This window comes from Ammospiza nelsoni, chromosome 3, assembly GCF_027579445.1.
Source record: "Ammospiza nelsoni isolate bAmmNel1 chromosome 3, bAmmNel1.pri, whole genome shotgun sequence".
Taxonomy (NCBI): domain Eukaryota; kingdom Metazoa; phylum Chordata; class Aves; order Passeriformes; family Passerellidae; genus Ammospiza; species Ammospiza nelsoni.
The window spans coordinates 34,267,811-34,288,710 of NC_080635.1; the positions used below are offsets into that span (position 1 = coordinate 34,267,811).

General features: G+C 35.5%; 1 protein-coding gene across 7 annotated transcripts in view; it reads right to left on the minus strand.

Annotated features, from left to right (window-relative positions):
* SMYD3 (SET and MYND domain containing 3) overlaps positions 1 to 20,900 on the minus strand; it is a 385,946-nt gene that overhangs the window by 308,046 nt on the left and 57,000 nt on the right. For all 7 annotated transcript variants that reach the window (XM_059468066.1, XM_059468065.1, XM_059468071.1 and 4 more), the window contains 2 exons: positions 20,246 to 20,303; positions 15,807 to 15,943 (listed from right to left, as the gene is read on the minus strand). In XM_059468066.1, the coding sequence (XP_059324049.1) occupies positions 15,807 to 15,943; positions 20,246 to 20,303 (195 nt within the window). The remainder of the gene's footprint in view (positions 1 to 15,806; positions 15,944 to 20,245; positions 20,304 to 20,900) is intronic.

Here is a 20,900-nt window from a genome sequence, read left to right on the forward strand (position 1 = left end):
CCCCGTGTTTTCTAATGCTTAAAAAGGAAATTTCAGATAAATGCCAAAAGAAATAAAAACTCAAGCAATTCCATCCCAGATCATGTCACACATGATCAGCATTTCCTGTTTTCTAGCTCAGCTTCCAAAGGCAATTACACTTTTTCAATTATAAGAAAAAAGAGTCCCATTAAATCTTACATCACATCTGCAACATACTATTTAAGGGGAGACATAACTCCACTGCAACCATAAAATTCATGAAGGATTTTGCTGAAATTTTCTTCATCATGTCACGTGTGAATATAACTACTGTCTTCAGAAAAGCAGCAGGGTGATAGCAAATCATGCTTAAAATAAATTGATTCTTTCTTATATTCTTGTTTTATCTCCATGCACTGGTTTCTTGACCCACATAGAGTAGCATTATCCAAAATGTAGACAGCAGTTACAAATAGCACTAATATTGTTTACTTTGTGGATTTTCTGTTAATCCAGTGACACTGCAAGAAGAGAAAATAAACACTGCAGCGAAATGTCTTCTTTATTTTATTTTGCATCATATTAAAAAAAAAGTGTTTAAATGACCTTTGGATTGCCTCTTCTGTTCTCTTCAAATCTCTCTAGCCTGTAGGAGATGCCCCTGCATCCTGACATGTTCTGCTAGCAACAATGCTCTCCTGCAGCCAGAGATTTCCAGAGGATGCAGTGCTGCAAGTATGGCACTACCAGGCCCATTCCGACAGACCAATGAGAAAGTCATCCAGATCCAAAGAGAAAGACAGACCTTTCCTAAAAGCACAGCAATACTAAAGCTGTTCATGAAGTTTAAAACATCACAATGGCTCTCCTTCTTTTCTGTGAAGAAGATGGCGCATTTCAGTTAGGGAAAAAACCCAACACTGATTTGAAGTCCTTAGGAATTCCTCTGTAATAAATGCACCACTCAAAGAATCTCAGTATTGTTATCCTAGCCTTGGCTCTGCATGTGTGGAAGACACAACTGCTGGAAAATTATCATAATTACTTCAAGAGACTTAATTATTTATTTCACAGTCACTGACTTATTAAATTTGCTTGGAAATAAGTAAAAAATAAAGATTCTTATTTGTATTTAAATCTAACAATATTTTTCAGTTCAGGCACTGACAGTTCCTCATAACTGAGGGAGTTTCAGAAGTTCCCAAAAGCACTCATTTATTAAAACAATTTTATTCAAAGTATTTTGGTGCAATCCAAAAGCTTGGATTATTTAGGTTAGACAGGTTGCTGGCAACAGATGTTGAAGCTTAAACTCCTAGACATCAAACAAGGAATTTGTCTCATATTGGAAGGTATAAAAGGTAATTCCTCCTTCTAACTCACCAACTACTGTAGGAATACATTTGAAGTAAGTTTTCCTGGGTGACGTCCATTAATACAAATAAATGCACAATCAAATGCTGTTTAAAGGGTATCTTTTAAATCACATGATAGTGGTGAATGGATGAACCATAGCTCAACATTTTTAATTTACAGAGTACTTTCTATGCCTTATGCTTTTGCATATAAGCCTTCAGACAATTATTCAGTCATAGAACCACAAAGCCCTCAAAAACGGAAATGTGCAAGAATTAATTTGGGGAATGTTTCAGCCTCAAATGAAGCAGCAAATGAGTACATTTTCATCTGCTGCTTTTCCTTTCTCAAAAGAAGCTATCAATGATGGCTTCCCTGGCAACAAAGCACAAACACACAACATCACTGGTTCGAGCAGCTAATCAAGGACAGATGTCTCAAGAGAGCATCAAAGCAGCCTTCTGCATTTCCAAGCATGTCTTACTTTTCTACAAATAAAAATATCCCTATAGCTAGAAAATCCAGCTGAATTCTCAAAGTAAAGACATGATTTTTTATTTCCAGTGCATCTTTCTATACTTTAATTACAGGTTCCCTGCCAGTTTAAATAAAGGAGCAGAAACATTTGCCAGAGCCATATGGAAGCATCAAAGAGCAAGAGTGTTTTCTTGGGAAATACTTCTAAAGTGGTTTTCATCCTAACTTCCAAAGTACTCCAGCATTCCTTTACGATGCTGAGTGCCTTAACTTATAATAAACACATCAATAATATTTTCAAACTGATTTCAGAGTATTCTGGCATAAAGTCAAGCTTCATTAAAGGTCTTCTCTAGGGTTTCAAAGATCATAGACTCTCATGTCCCGTTCTGTAGAACCTACACACACAGAAGTCTTGTATCATCTCTAAGACTTCAGTGCCATTTTCCCTAGAAAATGCATCTACATCAATAAAACCCCAGGCAATCCTGATTTCAGTTACCTTTCTTTTCCATAGCAACATATGTCTGTTACATAGATGAAACAGCTTATTGAACAGATTATTGAAAACTTTTTACAGCATATGACTACAGTGCAACATTAATTAGTAACACTTTAATAATAGCAGTGCTAATTAATTCTTCCTAACCTATAGCAAAACAGCATGTGCAATGCTGTTAGTGTTATCATTCCATGGTGTACTTTTCACACTGAACATACATTGTGCTGATCATAATTCCAACATAACATCTCCCAGAACACAGAAGAGCTAAGATGGATATGTGGAGGCAGATTGATTTACCAAGACAGAATGACATGTGAGCAGATGCAGGCAGCTTCTGGCAACAAATCAGTGTGGGAAAAATTCAAGTTTTTTTTCCCTGATTGCTCTTAAGAAGCAATAAGTACATTTACATCTTGTCCCAAATTCCATTAAATTAATGATGGGACTCTCAGTCTACTCAAATCTCAACACACAAGGCTAAACACAAGGTCACAGGGTCAGAATGGACACCCAAGTCACACAGCATATATATAAACACATGATCAACACACAGATCTGCAATCTGGACCACAAAAGTAGACCACCATCACTACGTAAAATTATCTTTCAGCCTTAAAAATCTTCCAGGCATTTGGGATATAAAATCTCTTGATTTTCTTTCACATTGACCCAGTCATAAAATCAGTGCTAGTGAAAGCAAAGCAAAATTAACTATTTTTAAAAAGCTAGTTGATTTTCAAAAAGACCAAGTGAGCACTGGAGGATCCCATCGCCAGATCTTCTACCATATCCTTTTTCCTAAGAACTCAGCTTTACTTGGAACAATAAATCAAAGTCACTTTGCCTCACTATTCTAAATTCCACAATTGATCATTACCTGTATTTAATCAACATCATTTGCTGTCATGAGTTAGAGGAGTCACCTGCCCTCCTTCTTGAAGGTACTCCAAATTCTATGTGCAATTTTGATTCTAAAAGGTGACACTCAGAACTTCTCATTTGCTAGTAGTAGCACCATAACAAGTAAGCAAATTTTGTTGGTCTAAAAGAGTTCTTTCTGCCATAAAGAACAAAGACAACTAACAGCTGCCTGCTGAAATGGCAGATGTACAAGAGCTACCCATTGGAAAGATGAGACACCAGGAGAAAACTTGCCAAGCTGCAAAAAGACACCTTAATTCATATTGCTACATTTAAAAAAATCATTTCATGAGACCCAATGAGATTTCTAATCACTAAGAATATTAATTATAGAATTATCATTAGACAATCAAGCATTCTCAATCCTAGCTCAAGTTAATATCAATTGCCATTGAATGACAGTATGTAACATACTCCTACCTTCACATCTTGGAAAGCTGACTGTGAGAACTTTGGAGTAAAACAGTTCAGGAGAAGGCAGCAGATAAATACAAATTACTGCTATTATGTGCTTGTTTGATTCAACAAGCTGCATGCAACCAGCTTCATCTTATTTCTGCCTATGCACCCTTCTTCCCCTTCACCACAGCAATGCAAAAATGGAGTCCAGAGAAATCTCCTCAAACTGCACACTGAAAACAGAGCTCCAGTCAAAGGGGTATCAGGGTGATTAAAATCATATAGTGACATATATTCACAGCTTCCCACTTCCCTGATGTGTACAGGCTAATGCCAGCAAAATAATTAATATAGAATATGATGAACTACAAAAATTAGTAGGAATTCACCAGCCTCTCATCACCTCCACTTCTCACTTACGCACTCACTTAAGTTTCTAGAAATACCTGTATGCTTGTTCCCAAAAACCACCAAGAGATGCTCTGACAAAAAACAATGCTGCTCAAATGTTGTCTCAGACCTAACTGGAAAACACCACATTCCCTTATAAGCAGGCTTGTTTTTCTCTTTCTGTGCCTTTCTTATGAGTCTTCACATTCCTCTCACTCATCTCATCTAGAAATTGAATGAATAGAAAATTAAATTAGCAAATGTAATTTCTTGTGAATCTACCACAATTAGATGGTAGTAAAAAGAGTTACTAGAAGTCATACATTTTTGGATCTACTAAACTGGGCTGCTCAGTTTGCTTCTATCATGGACAGGGTTGCCAGCATAAATTTTATTTATTCTGTTGTCTGTAGCGCAATTCCTTGATTTGAAGATAAAAAATTTCAAAGAATACCATGCTTGCAAAGTTGATGTGTATATACTTACACTTCTCCCAAACAATAGGTTACTTCGTGGTCAAAAACCTCTTACTGCTGTGGATACTCCAGCTCTTTCAGTTTGCTTTTCTAGCAGATCTCTACCAATGCTGATTCTCAGCAGCCACTGTTAATTCATTTCAAGTATATTGTTTTAATAGGAGATGGTTAAATGCACTTATTCCTGATTTAACTATCAGGTACAAGGATGATAAGACAACAAGCTGAATTCTCTTCTTGGTCATTCCTGCCATCACAGCTCTGGAGTCAGCCTAGGTACATCATTCAGGCAATTGGACAAATTTTGGTCCTCAGTAAGCCGACAGAATGGGGGCAAACTGATGAAGTACTGCACTAAACTTTATTACTGGAGCTTTTCAGAACTATGGCTTTCCAATCAAATGAACTGGAACTCACATTAGAAATTACCATCTGACTGTCTGATATGTCTAAAAAGATAGTTTAATGGAAAAAAAAAGCTATGAAATGAGAAAAAATGATCTTGTATAAGTAGGACAGCAAATTATGTTGGACTCATATCTGCCATTGATCCAAATCCACTAGGCAAATTCCAATACTATCATCATATTCTCACAAGCTGCTTCTTCACTACTATATGTATTTTTTATAAAACTTCAGACTGTACTTCACTTTTTAATAGGCAAAAAAATAGTCAATATATGTAACATTAATTATAAAACCTAGGTTCAGATTTATGCCATTTAAATAATCAGGCTGATGGATATTGTCTCAGGTTAAAAGAAACCCCAAAATATAAAAATACAAAAAGAAGTTCGAAGTTTTAAAGTAAAGCTAGCAATTCTATGTTATTGCAACAACTTTTCACTATCAGGTCATGGAATTTTATTCATACTCATAAAGTATAAAAGCAAACATGATTCTTTCAGAACATCAGACAGCACAAATGTGCACCAATCAAGCTGCTGTTCAAATGCTGCTTTTTAATTTGAGAATGAGCTTAAAGGCTGAAATTACTACAAAATTAAAAACATGTCAGCATTACTTAGTCTACATAATTTCTGCATAGTGGAAAACCCTGATATCACAGACAACATGTGCACCCTTCTTTACTATCTTCCCAGACTAAAGACCCAAACAAACCAAGTAATTTTCACCCACAAGACTGAATGGGTGTTGACAAAGCAGTAGGTTAGCACTTCACCATTTCTATCTTTACCAGGAGGAACACTTCACCACATCCTATCTATTTACATGATGAAACTCTGACTTCAATGACTTTGTGATGCATAAAAATGTCCTTCAAAGAGTGAGCATCCAATCCACTTTCCTCTGAAAGCTGAATGGAAACTTGGCCTTGATGGTAATAGAAGAAGAAAGAAGATGAATTTTATATTTGTGAGTACAGGCAAAGCACAAGGTTTGTTGACAGACTGAAGAATATTCTTGGGGAATGTGAGATGGAAGAAAGCTTTAATCCTGCAGATTTCTATTTTAAACTAGAAAAATACTGCCAGATTTCCAAAAGTGATTGTAAAAACGTTAATAACAGCCCACAATTTCTTTAAATTCAGAAGGGAGATAAGCTCAAATCCATTATCTGCAGTATCTATGACATTAGGGACACATTTCAATGAACACATTTAAAATTTTAAAAAGCCCATATATTTTCAAAGGATCTGTAAGAAGAAATACAATTTATTGGTGATTACAGACATGAAAAAAATCTAGTCAACATTTATACAATCAGGAGAAAAGGCGGAGGAAAAAAATTAAATCACTAAGGCAAATTAGATTATTTCCTAAAGGGAATATTCCTTGATCTGCCTCTGCCAGTCAATCTACATCTAACTTATCTGGGGACAGCATGGGAACTTCCAGTGTCGGTGTGTAAGGAGAGGCAAGCAAGAAAGGTAAGACAAACCATCCTGGCAGAGTTCTTGCACCTTGCTTGCACGATCTACTGCCAGCCACTATCACAGAACATCCATAAGCACTGCCATGTACTGTCATGAAACTATTTGAGACAGCCTTTGTCAGCTCCAGGTTGCTGTGGCACAAGCTAAGTGATCTCAGGCCAGCCAAGAGTGCTACAACCACATTGTGACAGCTGCTCACCCATACTAAAATACAGGATCAATTCAATCATGGCATTGAGCCAGTACCATGGTCTAATTGTTTCTTTCTCCATCTTATGTCTACAACAAGCTTAGGAGTAGTTTCAATGAAATAGAACATGACACCCCACAATTACTGTTAAAGCAAAAAGATATACTCATATATTGGGGAATAGGGAGAGAGAACACACTTTTCAGGACTGATTTCCATGTAGGTAGATATCATTTAATTGACACCCACTGAAATGCCTACATGAGATAGAACTTGTTGCACCCTCAATTGATACTTCAGCCATAACAGCTATTTGTCTCTACAGCATACCTTAGACAGATATTATCCTAATTTTCAGAGAGACTCTGAAGCAGCTCAGAATATAGAAAGTCAACAATAGCACCACAAATACATGGTTCCCCATCCTGTATTCCAAGAGCATTTTTCTGTATTTTTCAACTGATTATCAATCTACCATGATGTCATTCTGGAAGAAAAATAGTTTTGCGCCTCTTCATCTACTAAACATGTTGAAAAAGTCTTAGAGCTGATTAATAATCCTTCCACACAAATTCCTAGCTCTGCCACAGCCAAAACAAACAAACAAAAAATGCTTTAAGCAACCCCACTGCAGGTCATCCTAAAGATAAGGATAGACCACTTTGCTGCCAAAAACATCATAAACAGGTATCAGGCTTATTCTCCTCAATTAGAGGCCTTTAAAATTGCTGATAGAGGATGTAAATGGTTTTCATTTACTACTCAGATCTTTATTAAACATCTCCATGACCTTGTTTCATGCTAGCTTTTCCTAAACATAAAGGTACTTCACCCCACACATGTACAAATGGAGTACATTTTTTTGCATGTACTCCAATTGCTACAACCACTAAAGCTTTTGATCATTACTGCTTCCAGTTCACTTCCATAAGGGTGTCAGAAAACAGACAACAGACTGATGTATATCACTTGTCAGAGACCACTGGCTTTTTTAAAAGTGTGTTTTGTGGATATGCTCCGAGCATAATTAGGCAAATTAATGGTAATTAACATCCTGACACCTGGGTCCTTTTCAGTTCTACACTAAAATATAAAATCTAAAAAAATTAGAAAATAAATAAATAAATAAATAAATAGATGTTTAAAAACCAAACTGTTGCAAAATAGCCTACACTACCCTGCCATTTTTATCTCTAAACTGTTTTCTGCCATCTTACTACTTTCAACCTAGCCCAACAGAAGAAGCATCAAGTGAACATGAAGCATACAACTTTCCTTTCAACACAACTTTCTATCAGTTTATGCTTTTCAATTTGTGCTGAATTAACTTCCTTAAAAATTAATCTTTCTGCTTCCCTTTAGTCTTCAAGAAAAAACCCTGCTTTCCTATGACACAAAACCAAATTATTACAAATTCTACCCAACCACTCTGTGTAATATATTCTCGCTTTAAAACTCTTCTACCTCATTTTCTACACCTGGTACTTGTTATACAATTTGTAAAACAGATGGTACATACAAGTTAATGAGGGGACCCCAATTATACCATAAGTTCAATTTGAAATACTGAAATCTTACAGTTTTACTTTCACTGTAACAAGCTTTGTTAGCAAAAGCTTACATTTTAATTGTGATCATGTACTTCAATTTAAAATCTGATAGAATGGCTGAAGCCTTGTTTCATGGTCTGGTATAATATACCTTTGCTCTTCAAGGTAACTACTGTGACTGAAAATTAAGTTAATTGCCATGGAAGATTATCTCCCAAAATTATAACTCAATGAGGAAATAAAAGAAAATCACTAAACCTGAAAAATCACCTTAGACAAAAATAACTTCCTGTAGGGACTCAACTTTCATTTGGCCAAATAAAAAGAGAGGAGTCTTATCAGACTGTTTATCACCCTTATTCTAGAGTATTGCTGCAATATTTCTTCCTATTTGGTTAAAACATTTACTAATTTTTCTATAATCTCTATTTACACTATTGCTGCTAAAGCCAATGCACGGTGGTTGCCACTTTCTCTGCAATCTTAATTTCAAGCAACAACATTGAGCTAAAACAAACACAATGAGAAATACAATGCAAATCCTAGCAGCAGGATAGTACTATTTCTGCAAAATTTAAAAGATACAGCTTAAGATGTAGGCTCTTAAAAACAACTGTGCATATTCCAGTTGTCTTTACACTTGTTCATTGTTCCATTGTAGAAACAAGCAGCAGACTGTGACTGCTACACTGTGTGGTCGGACAGATGTGGTTTGGTTCTGACTGCCCTACAGAACTCTTATGAAAAGGCAGCTATAGGAACACCTTCTATTAGCCTTAGTTTTCTTACAGATACTGGTCTGGCACACAAGAAAACTATAGAGAATTGTTGCTAAATTTTATTCAAGTTCTTCTTAAGGCTTATTGGAAGCACTACACAAGTGAAAAAAGCATTACTGCCATTTAACAGACATGTTGAAATCATAGACCAATTTAAATTTAAAACGAGGTCACCATCAGATTTTCTACATACTCCTATGCTTTCAAGAGCAGCAGAATTGAAGCAAAACTAGTGCTTAGTTTTCTCATAATACATTTAGCTTTTCCCATTTCCTTTGAGTTTGTATACTGCAGAGGCTGATGTTAGCTTATTCCCCTCTTGCTAGATATGACAGCAACTCAGAATCAATAACACATGTTAGGCAAGTGATCATTCATGTTTTCTCAGTACAACTATGAACAACTATGAGAATGACTTCTGTTATGTTCCTGTGGAGTACACTGGAAAGAGAGTACACAAAATTTCTCCTGGAACTATTTTGGCAGTAACTAACACAGTATTTCTAATGATTGCAAGTCAGTTCTTCACAGTTGTGTGAAGTTTTCAATAGCTTAAAACCACAAACACAGACAAATGCAAAGTCCATACTCTCACCAAACAAAACCTTATCAACTAAATCAATAGCACTACAGGTAAAAAGATAATCAAAAATCTTATGCAGTAGACTTAATGATGGCAATAGTCAGAGATAAAGGTTCCAATATAGTTTGATGAGCAGGAACATATTCTTACAACTCTAAAACAAAAAGAAGACTAAAAAGATTAACAAACACAAATGCATGTTGAGCACCTAAACTAACCAATTTTGTTTCAGGTATTCCTGTAAATTATAAGACTTTGGCATTTATAATAAAAAGAACTATCAAAATTAAAAGGTTTTTGCAAAATAGTTTCCTGGGCCATGACTAAAAATAAATTTGTCAGTACTGGTCTTCAATTTACGATGAAACAGGGAAGCAAAGTACATTAGCTTTGAATTACACAAAGAACAACAATGGATTAATCATTGCACTTGCTTTTTTCCTGCCTCCAGGAATAAAACTTCACAGCCTCCCAATCACAGGGAAACTGAACAAGTGCATCCAGAGTTAATTATATTAGCAAGTCTAGCATCAGAAAATAGCCTTCACCTGTATGTCTTTAACAACTCTTAACCTGCTCATAACTTTATCCTAATAATTCTTTTGATTTTCTTGATACAAATCAATTTTAATTTCCCCAATTCCAGGAATTAGGTTAACCAGTGAATCCTAAGTAAGAGTAACCTACTGAAAGCATTACTTAAGAATATCTTGACCAGATGTATCTTGTATTCCAAGGTCTTCCCAGAGAACACTGAGCCTCTAAGATCTGAGGGAGCAATGTGAAAATGAAACACACTTTATCAGTCACATCATTAACTATGTCCTTCAACTTGCCCATAAAACAACACACAAATAAATTACTATAATTTAGTATTCAGGCTTTACAAAGGCCAAATGACACTGCTCAACTCCTGGCCCTCTTCTGCCTATGCAGATCCATGCCAAAACCCTTTTAGTGAGGTTTTTTTTTAATTGGTAGTAACACCTCTAATGTTGAAAAGAAATTCTTTCAAAGCATTGAGTGGAATGAAAAATTAGAAGAACAAGTGAAAATATCTAAATTTTGAGAGGATAAATAAACAAAGAATTTTAAAGAGACTAGGACACTGCCTCTTGAGAGATACACCTCTACACTTTATAGAGCCTCCTTACTACTACTTAAGTTTAAAAGAAACCCAACTACACCAACAGCCTAAACAGACAATTGGCCTTCTGGTTAAAACTTTTTGTGGGCACAGAGACTGGACTACAGCATCAAACTTGCATTCTTCTTTACTCTTATGTCAATATCACAGACCTTAAAAAAGTGAGATGAAAATAAGTTAATCTGACTTATAAAAATTGCGCACATGTTTCTAATACATACAGATACTTTCTTTGGACTATACTAGACTTACAGCTCTACAGGCACTCAGACCTATTTTTACTCTTTGACCTGTGTCAATTCTAAACTGACCTGAAAAGAGTAGAACAGCACCTGAGAAGATAGTGGCGAGCAGTACATCCACCACCTGCATTAAAAGGACTACTCACCTCCCACATATACAGGTGTGTGACCGCTCCAGTGAACTAAAAGAATGCAGCACACCTACTTTCAAGATGTCAAGATTGGAACTGCAGGAAAGATTGAAAATTTCAGAAAGCTAAAAATTCTTTGTCTAGTTCCTATCATCCCCGATGTGTTTAAAACACTGTCCCAGAAATGAAATTTTGCACAACAAAAGAGTTAGGGAGACTGCTATTTCAGGGTACCATCTCTGGTCTATGTGTTGCCTTTTTCCCAACTTGGAAATGAAACCCAAGATAATTTTAGTAAGAAGGCAATATAAAAGAGGATCTTTAATGGAGGCCTCCAGGGGCAGTCATGGAAAGATGTCCACAAAAACCCATCCCCATAGAGATGAATACATATTTATAGGTTTTAGGAAAATAGCATAATTGATAGAAAGCACCAATTAGGAGGACAAGTGGTGATTCAATTTCCCCTCCAGATCAAGCCCTTCTCTGGAGTCCCCGCTCAGCACTAGTTGTGCTTTGTCCATGAGAATGCATTTTGAAGAGTTGTTCTTGGCTTTGGTTCCCAGGAAGAACTAATCACTGCAACCTTGTACTTCCCAGGGCTTGGAGATCTGGAATTTTCTGCTTAGGGAAAGGCCATGGAAAATTACAGGGAAAATTAGCCACCAATACAATAGGCTACAGAGCTACAAACATATGTGTGAAAAATGCAGAGAATGTATAAAAGGTAAAAAAAGGCAAAACCCAAAATGGCATCATACGGGGTTCCCTAAAATCTTAAATCCAGCATCCTTTCCCAAAAAGGTTTACAAACAGTTTCGTCAAAACATCCTCTAGAAAACGTCTTTCCAATAAAATTCTAGTTTAAGTTTATTAAACTGCCCTAGAAGTCTGCTTGCAGCAGTTCATTCACTGTCACTGGATTTTATCTTACTGCTAGTTAAGGCAGAGGTGGCCTATACTTTATTATTATTATAAATGCGAGGACCTGAAATTAGGAGATCTTTAAAATGGCTATTATACTAGCACACATCAGAATCTCTTATTTCTCATTAATTGGAAAATAAATCTTCAAACTGTTTCAAAATGCACAAAAAGTGAATTCTGACAAAGTATGAGTAGTTGCACTTCTAGGTAAAACACTAAGCCTATATTTGGTCTAAAAGAAGTCATGATTCCTGCCAGTAGAGTCACTCACAAGTTTATGATATGTACAGAGTTTATTCAATGTCTTAAAGAGGTTCACATTGTTCGGTCTGCTAGTATTAAAAGAACCATAAATGTATACAAAAATTTAATTCTTTATCCTGCATCCATTAAATGTCTCAAAGGACTCCAGGCCACCTCCTCACACATGTAAGTAAAAGCTGAAGAATAAAAAGCAAGGACTGATTTTATCTCAAGGTTATGGAAACATCATTAAACCATAAAACCATGCTGTCAAAAATTTATCTTGACATTAGAAAATGTCTCAGTGGAGTTAAAGCCTTACCACATAATTAGCTGCAGATAATTCTGTTTAATACTGAGGATCAGAATTTTAAAACAGTCACAACCTTGATAAATGGCACGTTAAATAAACTGAAGCTTGCAAAAAGTGATCAGATAACAAAAATGAGAAAATTCAACTCCAGCTAAAAGGACAGTCGGTACAAAACCAAACTGTCTAGTAAGGACAGGGCAACACTGTCAGAAAGGTAGGTGCATAACCCTTCTGAAACACCTCTCCATCCAGTACAGCTGGTATTTTCCACAGATCTCATGCAAACTAAAGATACATTGGGGTGAAATTCTGCCCCCATGGAAAGAAACAACAAAATTTCCTTTGATTTTCAGTGGGAGGTTTCTACAATTGAGCACTCAGGAGGATTCTCTGCCTATTAAGCATCACAAGCAAGCGAACAAAACTATAATGAATTTTCACAAAGAGAAGAGCAGTGGACAGCCTAGAAGGAGGACTGTTTAAAAGAGCTTCCGAGAAGCTCTTTTGACCTAAATCAGGTTGGAGATTTTCCAAGAACTATCTGGAATATAGTCACCTCACCACAGGATAATTTTTCTCTTTTGTCTGGCAGCCTGTTTATTTTCCTTCTTGAGAATCCAGCATCAAACAGAATAAAAAATGACCTTTGACTGGATCTTTTTGTGGCATGCAATGAAAGAACTGATCCAAAAAAGTTCAATGTTCGAATAAGCACCTACTGAACTTGAAAGGAATGTTGGAAGTGATTGGGAAAACAAGATTACATCTTGAAGTTATGTATCTGTAGTATTTCTTTATTCTATTGACCACAGAGGGAAGTCATCACAGCTGGCCTTCTTTGGAGTTCTACTACAGAGACGAGACTGCAAAAGTCATATCAGAGACTTTACAGTTCCCAAGTCCTACCTTTTACCTGCTGAGAATAAGCATCCCTACTCAGCTTTAAAAAAAAAAAAAATTTGCATGGACATGTAATCTTCCAAAGAACATTCCATGGGAATGGCAGAAAACATCAGCTGCTACCTGCCTAGGGATGGGGAAATACCAAATTAATATTTTAATATACTATCACACTCATAACAAACTTGTCTGACAACCAAATTGGGAAAGCTGTAAAATGCCACATGGAAAAATTAGAGAGTGACAACAAGGTCTTACAAAAAGCTTGACAGTTGTGCTTGACTCAACTCTGAATAAGATTCTAATTTTACTCATGCAAAGCACATGGCTGTTGACTGCTCTTTTCTCTCAACCACTCACCTGTCCAGTCAGATTCTCCTATCCCTTCTGCCAGTTCTATTTACTATTAACGATATCAAGTATGTGTACACAGGACAGGTCTATGTCATTTGCTTTCCATTTTCCCAGAGCAGACTATCACACAGACTAAGCAAAACCAGCAAAAGAAGGAAATGAGCCCTAGTTTAATGGACAAAATAAACCACCCCAAAACAAAACCAACTTAGAACTCAGTACTTGGCACTACATTCAGTACAGTGGGGAAAAATTCACAGTCAACATATAAAAAATATCTTTGTGACTCCAAAGCTACAGTAGGGCAAATGTTGTCATTAACAGGAGCACTGCCAGTTCTCCAGTTAACAAAACAGGGATCTGGGAAGTCTTGGCTTTCACTCTGCCCTTGATGGCCACTTACACCTCCTTGGTAATACAAGGGAGGGGAGAGGAGGGGCACATATGTGCACATGCCTGTGCATGTGTGCACATAAAAAAATTAAAAACCTTCTGCACGTTCTTCACCACTGTTTCAATGTGTTTAGTACTCATCACACTGTTTCTGCAATGCCACATGGCCATTCCCCATCTTAAGCTTATTATTATGTAGGAGGCAAAAACATTTAGAAAAAACTTCTTACAAGCTGCAACTCAGTTCAAACTGAGTAGGCAGTGATCATCTTCTGATAATCAGTTTTATCTTCAGTTGCACAAATTCTCTACACCAGATAACACAATGTACATGTTTCATGTGAAATGCATCTGACAAAGCCCAGGCCAAACCAGCATGCCAATGCAAGACAATAAAACAGCTTGAGTGGAGATGAGGTAGTACTTAAAGGGTTTTATCTATGCAGCCTTTGGACTGGGTCTATTTCAGACTATGTGATTTTTCAGGGTAAAATTGCAACTTTGCATCACAGCAGTCTAACCAGCAATTAAAAAAATCCAGAAAAACAACACAGTTGATTAAATTGCTCCTATTCTTGTCCGCAGGAAAAAAAAAAAAAAGTTTTTTTAACTGTGCAAACAGACTTTTTTTAAATGTTAAAAAAATAATTTATAGCATTTTTATTTTATTTCTCCCAAAGAGGCTCTTTCTTTTAATTACAGCAGAAAAAAAATTATATTTTGGCTTACTTCATAAGAATACACTTACTAAAACAACCAAAATGTAAATAAGATAAATCTTATGACAGAATTTGTAAGAATCAATTAGAAATCAAAAAAATTAAATGGAGTTAAAACTATGAGTACTCTTCACATAAAATATTTCTGAGCATTGTTTGAATTTAGCTTCCTGAATTGAAATAAAAAAAATTAAATGGAGTTAAAACTATGAGTACTCTTCACATAAAATATTTCTGAGCATTGTTTGAATTTAGCTTCCTGAATTGAAATCAAAAAAATTAAATGGAGTTAAAACTATGAGTACTCTTCACATAAAATATTTCTGAGCATTGTTTGAATTTAGCTTCCTGAATTGAAAGTAAAAAAACATCTATACCAAAAGACAACAATATTTACTTAGTAGCACAATAGGCATTTTACATACTGTGGAATCTAATTTTAAATACTTTATATGTCACCTTTCAGAATAAAAAATGCACAAGGCTTCTAGAAAAAGCAGCTTGTAGGATACAACACTATCACAAAAACTATACTTCTAGATGACCAAGTCGGATGGGAGGATATCTGCAAACATATTTCACTTTGCAGAAAAAATTTAGGCTGAAGAGTGATGTTATATATTCTTCATTACTGTGAAAAAACTACTCAGGTTGATTGACTGAATTATATTTGAACTTTCTTGGTGTTTTTCTCACCCAACAACTTTAACATGATAATTTTAAAAAAGGAAAAGAAAAAAAATATCTTCTGGCTACTGCTTTAATTTTGAAGTGCTGCAATTAAAGTTATACTTCTGCTTAAATATTGACTGAATAAAAAAAATTAGTTTGAATCCACTTTGTCATATATCACACTGTGAATGTATCTACTGAACTCCCACTCAGAAATAAATCGTGAACACGAGGAAAAGATAATTTATGAGTTGTCAAGTAACCAGATTTTAACACTTACTTTTGTGAAGATCTGAAAAAAGTCAATTGCAGGTGGCAGTTGAGACTCATCCTGTATCTCAGTTTTCAAATACAGTTGCAAAGTCTGCGCAAGGTGCCTGAGGCCATCTTTCATTTCTTCACTTAACCGTTCAGTGTCTTATTGGGGAAGGGAAAAAAAAGTAGACCATGTCATAAACAGAACATTTCACCAGCATTTTGAAAACATCCAATGGCAGCCATACAGTCTAGACATTTCCAGTCCAGGAATTAATCTTGACAGAGGGCAATTTTGACAGAGGGCAGACATTTCTCATTTTTTGTGACAGTTACCTATCAACACACAGTAGAGTTTATCAGGTTGCTACTGCCAAATCATATGAATGAAACAGCAAGTTAAAGATCAAAAGCCAATAGATAAAGCAGATGTGTAAGCAGATGTAAGACATTACATACAAAAATTAGGCATCTGGGTTTGTAACATTAACCACATTAGAAATATTCTTGGAACTTTATGCAGCAGTACATGCTTTTATACTGCATTCTCCATAGATGCATCAGAAACACTTTATGCCAGCAGATGAAACAGAAAAGTATTTATGAACAAAAGGTATTTCATACAGTGCACCTGGTAAACAATGAATATGAAAGAATAATAAGTAAATATCACTTTATTATAAAGCATCTTTATTGATGTTTTTCAGATAGAAATCCTGAAGCAGAAAGAATCACAGTGCCTCATTTTCTAATTAAGTGATTATGCATGCATCAGGTCTCTGATAACAAAGAAAGTGAAACTGCTGCTGCCCTAGCAAGTTCACTGCCTGACTACCTGCTTCACACTTTCTTTTTCCTACCAGTTAGTACAAAATGGAGAATGTGAAGCAGAACATATTAAAACACCAGTCTATAAAAAAAGGCAGAGATTTATCATGCACTATGAATCAATTTTATCTCTGCATAATGGCAAACTGTTATTTTATTATAAACATCTGTAGATGCTCACAGCACTACCCAAGTGCAATTAACAGTGTGGATGTGTGCAGGTGATTTTGTAAGCACGAACGAATGTAAATGTTAGAAATTCAGACATGTATGTATTTCATAATGTACAAAAAATCTCTGGTATAGAAAAATATGGTATCTATGAGGACTGTGCCTTCAAGAGAAGCAGCAAATGTCTAGATGACTGAAACAATCAAGTTTAAAAAATATAAAAGAAAAATTATAAGCACACACTTGTATTTCTTATATAATATCCCTTTGAAAACAAAAACGTTTTTTCCTTCAAATATAAATATTCAACACAACATGCAATTTAGCTCAAACTATCTATAATACATTACAAAATGCATTATAACATAGAGAGGAAGGCATGGTTTGTTTCACTATTGGCAAATACAATAACCCGGGACTAAAGAAGAGAAATCATATAAGGAGCAGGTTACAAATGGACACTGTAGCTTAGGACAGATGTGAACATGAATACCAAAACCAACTGGAACTTCAGGGACAACTGATAGAGATGGAAGCAGAATGCAATTATCCACACTAGAATCTGTCCAGGACATCAGAGCTAATGATCCAGAAAAAAAATCCCATGGGAATCTTAATGGAAAATGATCAAGACCTGGTTTTCCAAGCACATTAAAAAAAGGCCAAAAGCAAAATGAGATTAAATCTGTGTCTCTTTTCAAATTTTGTTTTTAAGGAACATTTTAAAATTGTTTAAGAAACCTGGTGTGGGAGACAAAATGCAACAAAAGTCTATGAAAAAATTTTTAAATAAGGCATGGGGATTTAGTTATGGAACTCTGATTCTTACACAAGTAAAGTAGCAAAATATCTGCCCCATAATACAGCACACAAACTATTTTCTGAACACTGAGTCTTGGTAAGTAAAAACAAAGATGATTTCTGAATTGCTGTAACATAGAGAGATCCCAGAGAACTAAGCAAGGAAGAAATTGTCTTAAGATAAATGAGAACTAGCAAAAGTAACAATGCTCAGAGAGACCCCTCCTACTTAATCTGAGTTTCAGGACATATAGAGGAATTTCAAGGAACTATGGAGATTGGAAAAGAACTTCATAAAGGGCTGGATGCCTCCACATGCTTTGTGGTTTTTCATGTATTATATGTTTTAGCAGATAATTACTTAAAAAGTGTTTAAACTTCATACACCTCTATTCAGTTTATATGCCTACCACACTAAAACTCAACCAGCAGTATAAAGTAATGTTGAAAAGTAATAATGTAAAGAAAATGAGACAGCATATGCCAATAATAATTTTCAAAAATAAAATATTTTGGAATTAGAAGTGGAAGGGAAAAACCCAAAAAAAAAATTAAAATAGTATCAATGGGAATTCTATCACATTTCTAATTAGTGTTGAAACATTATCTTCTATTACAAAGATGCTTCCTGAAAATGTTTTTGTTTCAGATTACAGCCTGTATTCCCAGTTCATGTGATTCTGTTCAGAGAAATCTTTTCTCCTACATACATAGACCTCTAATGTAAATGCATTTCTGATTCTCCTATAGATTCCATTAAGTACCCAAAGAAACAAAAGCTTTATCAACACCATTCATAAATTGTGCAGCAAACAGGGAAATTGTTAATAAATAACAGGAGCTTTTGGAGCATACAGAGCCAGCAAAAAAACATCATAGCTACTACAAATTCTCACACCAACCTAAAACACTTTTGGATTTTTTTCTCCAAAACCACAAAGACCATCTATTCACTCTAACAAGGAAGCCAGGAAAACAACACAAGTAAAGAGTCAGCCAAAACCTTTACATAAGATTATGCATAGGCCATTTGTACTGTAGCCTGAAGTACCGTGTTCAGCTAATGTGTCAATGTCCTAAACACTTGGTGCTGTGGGGTTAAGAAGATTCCACAGGAATTGTTACTAAGACTCAGAGTAAGAACAGATGAAACACTACATGTGCATGTCTCATTTGTCTTCTCCTCAACTAACTGGTTATGTACCAGTTATTTCTGCATCAGTGAGAGGACAGTCATCCCATCTGTATCACAGGCCATATCGTCATTTCCTTCAGAATGAGAATTTTAGCAGAAGCTTCTGGCCACTCTACAGACTTTTGTACCATCTATCCATTGCAGCTCAGGCCTGTTCAACACAAAGCTTCTCTCCAGATAACTTATCACACTATTCCCCCTGTCTCCAGTCAAGTCCAGGAAAGCTGAGATCATCTCCTGAAGGGGACTGAGAAACCAGTTTGTTGGTTGGAACAATCAGTTACAAAACAATCTTTGCCCACATTAGAGACAACTGCTGTACAAGTGATCAATATTTCATTTTTAAATGGAGACTCTTGCAGTCCAGTTCCTCCTGCACCACCCTGCAATCAGCCATTGGTATAATAAAGACACTTTCCTTGGATCCCAGCAGTGTAATGAAGCATAAAAGTCCTTAGTCCACATCATTTTAACATAATTTGAAGCATCTGTTTTCCATAAACCTTTGTGACACGAATTGAGAATATCCATTGCAGAAAATCACTATGTTTTAAATAACTGAAATCTATCCATTTTAATTTGCTGCCTAGTTAAAGTCTTTTGCCCTTGCAGTTCAAGAGAAGGCAGCAGAATGTCAGGGTGTTCAGAAGTAAAATTAATACTATGTGTTGCATTTTTTGTGTTTATACGGGTACTATACCAATTGATTAAGCTGGTTTGTAGTCAAAACTCTAGATGATACTTAAAAACATTGAGGTAATCAAAATATTCACATTACTCTCCACAAAATCCCTCTAAACAAAATACAAAAATGAACCAAGGATGTATTTCTTCCTTTCTAAGTCTTTAAGATGCCACAAAATACGGAAAAAACGTTGCCTATTTCAACATTTGCTCCGCTGAGAGCATCTTTTTCTACCCAAGCAGTTGAAATTTGTGAAGCCACAAAAGAAATAACTGCATCATTTCATCTTTTTTCTCTATTGAAAGGTTATGTAGAAGAAAAACATACATATATCCCTTTTAAATTTAACATTCTTTCCTGTTCCTGGAGGTCATTTCAAAGCTTTATGCAATAGCACATAAGTATTAAAAAAGTAAAACCTCAGTGTAAAAGTATATGTACTATTGTCTATGGATGTAGAAATATTGACACTGTATGTAGTAAGGCAGACATTGGCTAAATAAAACAATGAGCAGGCAAGATATTCATTGTAAAATGCAAAAATAAAAATACTAAAGCAAAAAAAACCAGGAAGATTTTGCTTCAAGACAACAGGCGTGTTTTCCCTTTTATCTTTGAAATAACTGTGCTTTCCCACAGAGCAAACATTCAGAAGACTTTTTGTCTTAGATTCTGTTACTCCACAGAGCAAACATTCAGAAGGCAAGCTGCAAGAAAATCAGATGGCCCTTTCATAAAGCAGACCTAGGTAGTATTTCCCAAAGTCTGGCTGGCAATTACTTACTTGACTGAAGATCAGAAAAAGAGTAGAGTTTCTCAGAAGGGCATACTGATTGTCTGAGCTGTAGACAAAAAACAGATAATTAACACTCACATAGCATGTTTTATCCTGCAAACACTCTACAAGACTGATTATTCCATGTGATAAACATGTAAGATAACCAGGTAAGGCCAACAGCATTAACATAAATCCAGGATTTTGCATAAACTATCCTAAAAATTAAATTTCTTTGTTGTTATTAGACTTCCTACTCATTTTGAATTTTTTTAACACTTTGGCAGCTTACCTTTAGTAACTTACTTTAGCCCTTTAGAGCATAATTGAAATCAGATTATGAGTTTGTAGTTTCAGAGTTCATGTGACTCTAATTAATGCACAGTATTGCTAGGTACATATTTGCCCTTTAAAAGCTATCATGCACAAACTCTTCACAACAATGTATAAAATAAGTGTGAAATCATATTTTATCACCTCAGACCACAACAAAGGCCTGCACTTTTATCCAACACATACAGCATCATAGCAGGTTCAGCAAAAAAATGAGCAAATCCCTTTTGATTTACAATCGCACACATTTATAAGCTGCTTAAACTATCAGAAAATTTAGTCCATGTAAAGTAATCAAACCGTGGGAATGTCAAAAACCCAGGACTTCCAA